The 12,676-nt window shown below is 34.5% G+C and overlaps 4 protein-coding genes across 4 annotated transcripts; 2 read left to right on the forward strand and 2 right to left on the reverse strand.

Annotated features, from left to right (window-relative positions):
• Window positions 1-392: 392 nt before the first annotated feature.
• Window positions 393-1,582, forward strand: TRIADDRAFT_64110 (expressed hypothetical protein; the record flags this gene model as incomplete). Its single annotated transcript, XM_002114166.1, has 3 exons — window positions 393-413; window positions 895-1,040; window positions 1,314-1,582. The coding sequence occupies 3 exons, from the start codon at window positions 393-395 to the stop codon at window positions 1,495-1,497; spliced, it is 351 nt and encodes a 116-aa protein (XP_002114202.1). The 3' UTR covers window positions 1,498-1,582.
• A 1,122-nt stretch (window positions 1,583-2,704) lies between these two features.
• TRIADDRAFT_50572 (uncharacterized protein) lies at window positions 2,705-6,202 on the reverse strand (the record flags this gene model as incomplete). The annotated part of the gene is made up of 16 exons (XM_002114482.1): window positions 2,705-2,860; window positions 2,976-3,068; window positions 3,156-3,237; window positions 3,355-3,423; window positions 3,516-3,587; window positions 3,679-3,819; window positions 3,900-4,087; window positions 4,154-4,274; window positions 4,407-4,473; window positions 4,565-4,686; window positions 4,798-4,913; window positions 5,012-5,078; window positions 5,186-5,238; window positions 5,401-5,454; window positions 5,732-5,751; window positions 6,178-6,202. The coding sequence occupies 16 exons, from the start codon at window positions 6,200-6,202 to the stop codon at window positions 2,705-2,707; spliced, it is 1,446 nt and encodes a 481-aa protein (XP_002114518.1).
• Window positions 6,203-7,568: 1,366 nt separating this feature from the next.
• TRIADDRAFT_58426 (uncharacterized protein) lies at window positions 7,569-8,156 on the forward strand (the record flags this gene model as incomplete). Its single annotated transcript, XM_002114167.1, has 1 exon — window positions 7,569-8,156. The coding sequence occupies one exon, from the start codon at window positions 7,569-7,571 to the stop codon at window positions 8,154-8,156; it is 588 nt and encodes a 195-aa protein (XP_002114203.1).
• A 1,138-nt stretch (window positions 8,157-9,294) lies between these two features.
• Window positions 9,295-11,847, reverse strand: TRIADDRAFT_58427 (uncharacterized protein; the record flags this gene model as incomplete). The annotated part of the gene is made up of 3 exons (XM_002114483.1): window positions 9,295-10,452; window positions 10,590-10,655; window positions 11,740-11,847. 3 exons carry the CDS (start codon window positions 11,845-11,847, stop codon window positions 9,295-9,297), a joined length of 1,332 nt encoding a protein of 443 aa, XP_002114519.1.
• Window positions 11,848-12,676: the final 829 nt, after the last annotated feature.

Consider the following 12,676-nt stretch of genomic DNA (forward strand, 5'->3'; position numbering starts at 1 on the left):
CAGTCTGAATTCTATTTTACGCAATAACACAGTACTAACGCTATTTTTCCCCCCTCTGTACAGTGTATCGTACAATACACTTTTATCCATACTTTTTCTTTTACTTCGCTAGTTTTTCCATACCTTAAAGTCAATTTCGTGGCATGCGCAAGCGCAACAGCATTCAGTCACGTGCTTTGCAATGCTGTATAGGCCACGGCCTTGTGGGTAAAAAGCCCTTTCCAACGTGCTTCACGCCAGCGACGGATTTTGCCACCATTATTCTACAACATTGCAAGCCTCAAGTTTAGGTAAAAATTAATCATGTTACAAATTATCTTCATCAACATACTGATCTTTATTTAATGGAATATTTTCTATTTCTTTTCTATGTTATGGATACAGAAGCTAAAATGGTTTCAGCGAAAAAGCAGGTACTTTTTAATTGCACTTGAAAGACTGCACGAGTCTACTGTGGTGGATACTCTAGTTGACCACTGCGTTGTGTAGTGTAGAAATAGAAAGGCAGTGATCGGTAGTGTAGCAAAATTGATTTGATTTCTAGTTGGAGATGGATGTCTATTACAACCAGAGTGTTTAGCCATAACTACATGACATTTTTATTTGTTCATTGATAAAAGATATTATAGATTAAGTATAATGCAATATGATTACTACAGCATACTGTATTTTAATGAAAAAGATTTTATCCATACACTTATACAGAACGTACCAGTCTTAGCCAAGGCGTGAATTCCTTTTGCCTAGAGTAGATTGGTTATACAGTTGATATTCGTGTATCTTTTTTTATACTCAGCTTGTGTTAACCTTAAGAGAGATAGGACAGTAGAGTTGACTATAATCAAAGTGAGACTGATTTGAAACTGATGACAACTAAACATTTTGATACTGTAGAAGAAGAATGTCGAAAATATCAATCAAAGATTAGCTTTGGTTATGAAGAGTGGTAAGACTTCTCTTGGATATAAATCAACGTTGAAGAGTATTCGCCAAGGGAAAGCTAAATTAGTCCTTATTGCGAATAATACTCAGCCTATTCGGTAAGATGCTATGTGATACTAGATAGTGACTGTTATCTTGGTCATCACTTTTTCTTAGCTTGATACCAAACAGTTTTGGATCTTGTATAATGTACTGTATCATAGACTACCAGCAGTTCTTCTAGTAGTCCATGACCATATTTAACGTTATGCATGGATGAATGATCAAATTATTAATCGATCTTAACCATGATGTTATAATTTATAATCTCTTCACTTTTATTACAATGAATTGCAAAGATGGAGTAAACTGAGCTAAATTATAACTTTTAGGAAAAGCGAGATTGAATACTACGCTATGTTGGCAAGGACTGGTGTACATCATTATGGTGGAGACAACAATGAACTTGGTACCGCTTGTGGAAAGTACTTTAGAGTTAGTACGATGAGTATTACCGATCCCGGCGACTCTGACATTATCCGATCAGTACCGACCGCTGAGCAAGAAAAGAAATAATTCAAGTTACTTAAGTTTTGTATTGTATGATATATAACGTTGTATCTCCGGTTGCGATGTAATAAATATGCATTGAATTGGGCATGACATTTTGAAATGGCTCTACTAGTTTTTTTTGTACCTATGCCAAGCATAATTCAACGAGAATTTCTATCATATAGTTACATTTACTGTATCATACTATCATTACGTTTATTATACGGTAAAAAGTTGTTTACCCTTAAAGTATTGTTTCAACTTTTGCAATCCCACTCTTTGGCTATTGGGTAAAATCATTTGTTACATGGACGGATCTAAGATTGCGCTACTTTGGTCTTGGAATATTAATTTTAAAAACGATTCTCTAAAGAATGCTGCATAGCTTAGTTTGCATTATTAGAGCTGTTGGACTAAACCCTCTCGTCTTGGCATTGCACATTAAACTATTGCAGATTTTAAGATTTATTAGCAGCAATGGATACTAAGATTTAAACGCAATTGCTAAAGCTGCAAACTACAAAATAAGCATTACTTTACTTTTATACATATAATAAGTGTTGAATTTTGCATGCAAAAAGGCAATCTATTTTATCAGCTGTAGAAATTAATAGATATCTGGTAAAATGATAAAGCTTTAATATGGACTCGTTACCTCACGGGCATTTGTACGTACATACAAATAAGGTATTCTAGGATTTTGGTTCGAATTTCAGAGTCAGGTAGACGCACAAATTACAAATGTACAATTATTAAATTTCAGCAAATTGGTGAAATGACATTTTTATTTCGTGCTGGTTGACTGTGAACTAGCTATCAGTGTGAGGGGGTGGGGTATAGAGTATATAATGATACTGTAGTGTTATGGTAGACTACTTGCAGCCATGCCAATCGGGTAATGTAGGGATCATACATTGAAATTAGTTTCAGCCTACATAGTACTCGTATGCTAAGAGGCAATGTTAGATATTTAAAATCTAGCTGAAAGGATAACATACCTGATTTTATTAAGAGCTCATTTCGATATTTATGCATATATAAATAATTAGTATACAATAAAGGCGCAGTAAAATTTTCGCATGTTACAGCAAATCTTTAACAACGACGTATAAAAACATGACAAAACTTTTACGTAATCTACAGCTACATGTTCATTTTTATCATGTGCGAAGATATTGTATCTAATAATATACACAATAATCAGCTGTATACCTATATTTCAAAGTGTTGGTCATACAACCTTTAACCGAGGCGGTGAAGCTACTAATTCTCGAGTAGTTTGGTCCAATAATTTGTACTCATCTAACAGCGAATTTAGAGATTCTATGCTATTATCAAACGTAGCCATTTCCATTCCATCGACCTCTAGATAATGATGAAGATGCGCCTGCAAATTTCGAATATGATTTACAAGATTAACGTACATGTATTATAGCATGACGCTACACTACTAGCGAGTTAGACTGACAAATAGCAATCGATGAAGCTTTCAAGGACAATACCTTGCGTTTATACAATTTCACAAATCTATGTTGAATATCAGAGAACGTGTCTTTGATACACGTATTATTTGATAATGTTAAGAGAGAATAAGGCTAATATAAAAGCAAAAGTATTAGTGTTTTTGTGAAAGATCCAAATGATCCTGATTGATAATTATATAATTTACCAATGATACTTACATGACCGACCGGAGGAACTGAGCATAGTCCAGTTTTCCACCCATCTTCGTTCCAGTGAATAAAATTAAGAGAAGGTCTAATCCTATCGATTATATATAATGAAAATAAGGAGAATTATCTAGTCAATTGAAGATTATTACAATGTCATAAAAGACAATACTGTACTGACGGGTGCATAGATAAAAGATTTACTGTTTACCTCTTAATATTCCGCCTTATATCTGATATTTCCACTTTTCCACGGACTAGAAGGGCACAAGACAAGTATCTAATTTTATTAATATGATGAATGTTAGTAAGAAGGGATTTTGATGATATCAGTGCAGATTAAGATTTAGGAGGAGAACAAAAAAGGTTTACAGATTGCGTTTTGGGTCGGCTTTTATCAACTGATAGTCTTTTGAGAATGCGTCAGAGAACATTTCATCAAGTCTGTAATACAGAATTATGTAAAGGAGCAGTATGAGTATGATCAATTATACTGTGTATACTCGTGAAAAGCAAATGATTTCCGCAGGAGTACCTTCGAGTTGATAAATTTACATCGGCTAAAGCATACAGAGGGGTCATGCTGGAAATCAAATAATGTAAACGTGGAAACGGGACCAAGTTCATAGTAATTTCGTTTAAATCGACATTTAAAGAACCTTCAAACCTTGAAGAACTGATGTGATTATAAAGGCAAATACAATGAGCAATGCCAGTACTGTTATGTTAATGATCATGTCAGCTACATTATCTTACCTTGTCATATTTAGTAGTAAATTAGCTACGATATTATTCATGCCATCAAAAGGGCGTGCTTGTGAACTTTTGGTTTTTCCTCCATGGCTATTAGTAATAGTGCTTTCGGATTTAATTTGCTTTTTACTTATCCCTCTACTAGCTGTAGCAGTTACGTTACTAATTCTATTGCAAATATCTATTAATGACTGCAAGACATGAAATAGGCTATTAGATTAAAGATTAAAGTTAGATAATTCTTAAATAAGGCAGACCTGGTTATCTATTGGCATTACACAATCTGCATTGTCTGTTAACTCCTTCATAGCTAAGATGCTATTGTAAGGAGAAGTTATAACATCATCTTCGATAGAAGGGTATACTGCTGTCACGAAACTAAAAATTAACAAATATCTCAAGATCAGCACCAAAATTATGTTACGGCATGGATTATATTCAGTCTGTTGAACAATATAAAATGGGAAAGATATTTAATGCATACGATAAATATGATAACATTTGCACTACCGATATACGTTTGGGTAATCATCTTGAAGAATATTTAATATTGCTGTACCAACTCCAGATCCAGTTCCTTAAATAAATATTTGAGAAAGCATCGATAATTATTATAGCTGAAACTTGACCTAAATTTTAAACGATTGTAGTATGTTGCATAACTATACCCCCTCCCATCGAATGGATCATAAAAAACGTCTGCAAACAGTCACATTTTTCTGCTGCCCTTCTAAGAACTTCAACTAATTTATCTCGATATTGATTACCGTAGAAGAGGTGGCCGATAGACCTATAAGTAAGCAAGAGATTAGCAGAATGTAAGGTGCTATATTACAATTTCGTGTGATTGTTGTAAGCGAGGTAAAACATGGCGTAAAAATTTCAATCAACTATATCCTACCAGTTGTTTCCAGATCCGGAAACATCAGTTATTAACTGCTTATGATCGAAGATATCTCTTAGCGGACTATTTAGTAATTCATTAACTACGCCTTCTTCCATATCGACCAAAACTGCCTACAATACCGAATTATCATTTCAAGTTAATTTTTGGGAAAGTCCAGTAGATAAATGGATTTTATGCTAGATGATGGATTGTCTAAGCAATAGCTTACTCTGGCTTTTAGCGTTTTAATTTTTGTCCTGCCGTTACCGACCTCAACATCGAGAGGGTCTTCATACCTTATACAGTAATATAGGTGATGATTTATTATGATTCATTCAGGTAAGTTGCTTAACAGTTGAAGATCGGTTAAGTTGAGAATTAATTAGTATGATAGTTTATCAACCTGTTATCTACGTTACGAAAGAAGCTGCTGTAAGGTTCATCGAAGAATCCTTCCTTCAGTAGCATAATTTATGTTAAGTAAAAAGATTCATTAGGATATTATAGTTCTATAAATTTTGAATGGCTTGTTCAATCGCATACGTATCATTGCATACACATAAAATGCGTATGCCAAATTCTACAGTAAGTAAAATAAGTAATTAATGTGTTGCTAACCTTATTGATGGCAGCATGTTCCCTTAGAGCTAAATCCCAAAATCTACAGCCAATCTTTTAAAAATAAAGTGTTACATGCAAATCAATCGAAAATAGTGATAGCAAATCATACGTGTTTACTGATTTACGCGTATGCTCCACACGATTTAACTCAACGCTAATCTAGATATTGTTATAGTCATAAATTCAATCTTCATACAGCATAGATGCGGACGACAACATTACTTTTTACTTACAACATTGCTGATTTTGCAAATTTTGGTCAATACTGTACAATCTACTCGTATAGTACATTAATTATTATTATTAATTATAAGAATTGTAAGCTTACCTGATTACCGCATTGCCCGACTTTTAGGACGTCAGTAACCGTGTATGTAAGAGTTGAGCAGCGAAAGAATCATTTCGCATTACAATAAAGATACATATATAAAAATAAATATCAGGCAGTGTTAAGAGCCAAACTTATGCAAAATAAATGGTGATTAGATTTAATTTATATATGCAATAAACTTAGTAATTAGCTTAAAATTGATAGTTTGTAAATCTGCAAAGCGGACGCGAATTTCTGCTGCAAATGAGCATTTACTATACAAGTGTGCATGCTTGTAGTTGATATCATAAGTAATCACTCGATGTGCTCGATCATGATCTATAATGCAGATGTACAAGTCTACTGTACTAAATATTTTGGCCATATTTTTGAACAAACTTTAACAGGATCAAGATCAGCAACTAGTGCTTTTCTTCTAATGTCATGCATAAGTAGTAGATTACCTTGCACCACAACAGACTGTGTCATTCTTGAATTTGATAATGTACTTATATAGTTGTGAACTCTTCCAGGATAATATCAGGGGCTGCAGTTTAATACAATTCGGTATGAACGGCTATATCTTGAAGCTCTATGTAATACCTACAGTATATGACCAATACAGTGCATTCAATGAATTGCTTAATTGATATTTGAAGTATTAAAAGAAATAAACAAAAAAATATTTGCAGGTTAAAAGTCTGGGGCTATGAACAACAATCATTAGGTCAATAGCTTTTACTGCACTGTACTGTATAGCTTATGTACAAAGTTGATAAAATTCTGGATTTGCGCATGGTCTGTCACTGACAGTATCCTAGCTCCATTGACTACAGTACACAGTACTGTACACTCTGCAATACAGTACTGTGTACTGTACTCTGTACTAGTACAGTACTGTACCGCATTGACAGAAACAAATTCATTCACAAAGCTAAACTATGTACAGTAGTATGGACTACGTAGTACTGTACGAGTATCAGTATGGCATCCAGTTACGTATCACTAAGCAACCATTTCAAAATTTCATTTAATAAAAAATTGCTTTGAAATAGTTTTAATAGCGTTTAAAGCATGAGTTCAATCTCTATATAAATATTACTAATTTTCAATTTCATTTCATATGACTTACAGTATTTATAACCGTAAAAGGTATAAACCATTCGAAATAATATTGAGTTCATATTTCGAATAACATATTCCATTCCTTACAAGGCAAGCACGTCTTGTTGGCCATATCAATCAATAATTTGGACATATTTTACAGTCAATAAAAATAGTTCAAATAGTGTACGAGTAAATACCATAACTTAAGAATTTTGCTCCTTGATTCGCTGTGAGGATACGCAATGTTAATAACTCTACGTAAGTTTCATGATTAAATATACGCGTATATGCATTTAGAATATCAGAATTTCATTTCATAACTTATGATGATACTGCAAAATGATGCCATACCGTATCGGCAAATGAGTAGAAGAAAGCGAAGTGTAGTTAAAATTATAAGTATTGTATATTGCATAATTCCATACTAGTATCAAAAATAATGCTTGATATCTCCTGAATATTAGTGTACTCGTAAATAATGTACGTATATACTAGATTGGTCGTATAGACTGATCAAAAAGTTATTGATAAACTTTCAATCGGGAAATGTATTAACATAACCACCAGTATACAGGTATAATACAGTTTACTCGTTTGCTCGTTTGTTCGATAGCACGTTATTTCTGCCCTTCCTGTACTTTCGTTGCTTTACTCTATATAGCGCTACTTCTTAATGCACAGTATATATACCATAACAATATTTAATATGATGTGATATTTATTAAATTCGAATAGGAAAATAGCAATGATGTCCGATTCTATTGCTAGAAGAAGCGGTAATAATAAACGCAGGAATATCTATAAGAGTAGGAGCTCGTACGTGGATGAAAGCCTCTTCGATTCAGCAAATAAGAGTGTCAGTTTTCATGAAGTTAAGTTTGATCCACCTTGGATTAAAAACAATTCAAATCGAGAACTTGCAGCCAATTCGCTTGCTTGGAATAAAGGCAAGGCCGGAAATGATAAGAAATCAGATCGCGAAAGAGTAAGGCCAGATAGTCGAAACTTAAAACGACCGTATCGTAAACAAGTGTTTAAATCATCATTTACTGATGATTCCTTATTTGGTGATCCGCTGATTGCACAAGAACAGTCCATGAGAGAATTACCTCCGTGGGGCAAAAAAGAAAAAGGCAAATATATGAAGCCCTTACTATGGGATCCTGATCCGTCAAATATACGAATTGAAGGATCTAGGTCATCTCGCGATGCGCGCAGACCGGATTCTGTCTCAGGTTCATTTTCCTATTCCAGAAGCAGCACGCGTACTGCGACGTATGGAGTTTCATCAGCTAGAAGACCACAATCAGCAACTGTTCGACCACCATGGAGATAGTATTAATATTAATTGCATAAACTTACAATAATTAACTACTGTATGTACCGTAGTTAGAACTGTATCTCCTTGTAAGATGAGTTACAATCAGCAACTGTTCTTCTACCATGTACAAAGTTATACTGAATAGCTACTGTATGTACCACAGTTAGAACTGTTTTGCCATAATGATGCATTACAGACGGCATTTTGGGTAATTCAAAGATGGAAATTGTCTTCATTCCAAGATAAAATGTACTGTAACAATAGAGTTGATCTCACTCACTTACTATACCTACGTACATTATTTACAAATTTTTTTAATTTAAAAATTATACAAACAATTTATTATAAAGTTATGAAATTACTTGTTTGCACAATTATAAAATAAATGCAGTTACATCTGTTTTTACAGTATATTAATGCCAAGCTGATAAATGTCCATTCGATTTGTAACGTAACTATTTAACCAGTTAACATATATAATATGATCAAATTGACAAGGTTGGCAATTTCACTACCGTAACCATATGAAAAAACTTCATCTCAATGCATGTCTTGTCCATATACGAACATCAACTGAGGACATTAAGTCATTATACAGTACCGCATCTATAATAACTCGGTATAACTCTGGTGCTGCGGGATTGACATTTAAACAATAGGATAAGGGTAACCTACAGAATTCTTATAGGCGCATTGTACTAACGAAAAATAAATACGTATATAAATCAATCTTGTTATCATCCTAGGAGGGCTAACCAATTTATCTCCTAAGATTTTTGAAATAGAACCATTCAAATAATTGCAAATGTCTAGTTAACAGCTTCCTGCGACAACACAAGCTATTGAACTTGTCTGCATTTAATACTAATAAATAAATAATAAAAAAACAGCGAATATCTTATCACTCGGACCAAGATACAAATGATTCTATGATCAGTAGCTTGAGTGTGTCAACAGCGTCGCTTCGAGCAGTAGTAAAACATGTACATATATATATATATATATACAATAACTTTAATAATAATCCGACAAAAATGTTGCATCAGATTACTGAAAGCTGTAAATTTTCTATGTTGTAAAGGTATTACATAGTACTTGTAATATGCCTGCATGAACGATCCTACTATATTGTACAAATGAAAAATAAACAATTCTACGTAGAAATAAACGGGACATCTTCAGTAATATCAGGCATTAGAGCATCCAATTCTTCTAAAAATTGAGTATTAGCGGTCATGATACTATTGCCATGGTTGCTGACAGCAGGCGTATTTGCTAGTGAATCTGGCAAACTTGAAAATCCACTATCTGCGGGGCTGACCTGGCTAGTACTGTAAGTCGTATCGTCTGTATCACATCTTGCATGGGTAATTAAATTATTATCACTTGCGTTTTCATCACAGTCAGATGATTTACACATTAAAGTCGGGTTCACTGTATCTTGTGCAATCCGTCCTTGTGTAGACTTTTCTTTAAGTATTTCATCTAACATTTTCGCAGGTAGATCTGTAACGGGTATATTTTCTCGTGACATGCGTGCTAAAGGATTGCGGTCTAAAATTCTTAATAGAGACGGGCCTTTTTTACCAGTGCTACTATCTGTGCATGATTTCTTGTTTAGTTGATCCGGTATTCCAGCAACGTACGGCTTATATCTAATAGTGCTAATAGGAGCTTTTGGTAACTTCCTTTTATTGGTTTCGATTACTGTGGCTATCTTGTTATCTTTTTGATAATCTTGATGTTCCATATCATTCTTTACGTCTTTAGATAGGCCAGTTAAGTTATTTGATTTGTAGTTTTGGTTAATGAAATTACGATCATAAATAACATCCTGATAGTTAGGCTGGTTATTTGTATGGCCTCGATTCTGCATTATATGTAGACCATACGATAAAAATGTATCTTTGTTATAGCTGACGTTTCGACAAACATCATCCTTTTCCTTTTGTGGTTCATCAGTATTAACGAGTTTATCTAGATCAGAAATTTCAGGATAGCCATTCAAATTATCGTAGGAGGAGCAATCTATTGATGTAGAACTATAATGACCGTTTACGCTTTCTTCCCTGTTACTAGATTTGATAATATCCTGGCAGGAATCTTTGTCTACTGTAGTTTCCAATCTCGAAGTAGCATGATTTTTAGTCGCTATATTAGCTATATTTGATTCTTCTGTGGACAAAGTTTTAGAAGGTTTCTTTTTTTCTATATCTGACAAAGTACTCTCGGTCGCGTAAATAGCTAATTTTGTATTGTCAGACACAAATGTACTCGAATCTTCTTTTTCGTGCCATTGCATAGTATTAATCTTGAAAGAAAAAATGCATAAAAGGCAATATGTTAAAATTACAAGTATTACTATATACCCTTAAAAGTAAGATTCTGGGTTGTGTGTTCAATTTCTCCCATCTAACGGGATCTTATGGAGGCGTACGAAGTATTTACCTGGCAATTTTCCGTTTTATGTGCTAGACATCGGTCAAAAAATTTCGTTCCGAAAGGAAATGTGCACTGAAGAAGCATAAAATAAGTTAGTTAAGTTATCACTGTTATCTGTTAATGAAAAATGTGTAGTTCGTATTAATTACTAGTAAATCGTGCAGATCAGGCCAATTTACATAGGTATATGTTAATAATTATAATTATCGATGGATGACAAAGCGTATCTATTATATTATCAAGGGTGAAATGTTCTACGCAGGTAAATATTGTTATTCCTATTTGATACACAGGTATTCTGCGAAAAAAAAGGGTCAAAACCGTAAATGTACAGCGTAATGTAGATCATCATTCTAGGCATAAGTTGCAAGTAACGATGCTGTTTCAGGTTATGCTACGATCATTGGAGGGACTACTACAGTATTACTAATTCAATGTTTAATAATCATAGTGATGCCGTGCTATAGCAGACCGAGCAGCAGTTAAATAACTTAATTATAGCACTGCCCTAGGATACGCTATCGTCTGGCAGCGTTACTAATGTATTTCGAAGGATTAATACAGTCAATAATACACCATGTCAATCAGATCAGGATTACTCTGTGTTTACTATGCCAGTCCATATTGCGCACTATAATTTATCAACATGTACAGTGTTATGTCTAGTCTACAAGTGTTCAGCTTTTCGGAAGCCTACAATAAGATACAAGCATACAGTATATCACTGTCTCATTTTACCATTATAGCATTCTAAAATTTTAGTATAGGGTAAAATGGCAGCATCTAATATGCACCTTGCTGATGAATTTCTATGAAATGATTTTCACTCAGTAATTAATATACTGCTTTTTTAAAGAAAGATACGCAGCGTTGTCTATCTAAAGTGTATTTTGCTTATACAGTATGTCAAAACTGTGCTTTATAATCAGTCATTGAGCGAATTTAGTCAGTGTGATACGGCATCAACGTTGGTTGTAGTATGGAAATTATGGTATAAAATCAGTACTATGTTTTCGACTGGAGGAACTGGTCGGACTGCTGACGTAGTATCTCCTCCATTCTTACACGTATTACTGTCAACGCACGCGGATAACGAATGGTAGGTAATCAGCTAATGAAGACGAGCCTATTGGACACAATGTCCAATGATACTAACCTCAGTCGATTGGCAAAGTAATATCTTTCTTTCCAAGTCAAGAGATTGCCATTGCAGATGTCTCGTTTTACCTTTCGACAAGCACAGCGGACACCGATCACGATCCATGTCCACTAGCATCATTTTTGGGCCAAGAAAGCCAACTGCAAGCACGAGCAAACTGTCGTCCAGTAATACGACCTTGAAGACAGGTTACGATGCGTAAAGAAGAAATTCTTCTTCAATTTTAGCATGTACTGCCGAGCATAGTGTTAATCTTTTACCTGTAGCAGCTACAAGAAGCTTCCAATTTTCTTCAATGAGCAATAAGGCAAAGAAGGATAACTCAACGTCGCCAGGCAAGCGTGCCACTCCAATTAAATACAGTGCTACTCGCGCTGTTTTTAGCTTGGATTGGAGTTGGAGTCTAACGCACGGGCTGCATACTGTATTGTATAGAGTTGCCAGGTACAGTCTGGACTTGCAAGTTATTGTACTGTACTATACAGTACATGTACTGTACTGTACAGTAAAGTCTAAGGTGGCGTCTGGTCCAAAACATGTCACGCGTGGGATTCACCCTCATTTTAGCTTCATACCTTGCTGTACAGTATTTTGACACTACGGTAGACTACAGTACAAATACTGTACAGTATGGAACATTTCCTGAGAAGTGCCGCTCTGTAAAAGCGCCACCTGGTTTAAATGCTGTTTGTTTTTGTCTGAGTGAGACAAAGAAAAACCAATCTGTACAGTATTAAGTACTGTACTGTACTGTACATCGAATAGAAAACGTTTTGGAAACGTTCTACTCCACTGTACACTTGTACAGTACAGTACATACAATCATCGTTGAGACTAGTTGAGACCAAATGATAACAATAGTAAGTTTTTACTCGTTTTTACTGTACTTACTATACTGTACATTTTGTATCAAGTTCTATATCGGTTCACAGTC

This window comes from Trichoplax adhaerens, genomic scaffold, assembly GCF_000150275.1.
Source record: "Trichoplax adhaerens TRIADscaffold_7 genomic scaffold, whole genome shotgun sequence".
Lineage (NCBI taxonomy): Eukaryota > Metazoa > Placozoa > Uniplacotomia > Trichoplacea > Trichoplacidae > Trichoplax > Trichoplax adhaerens.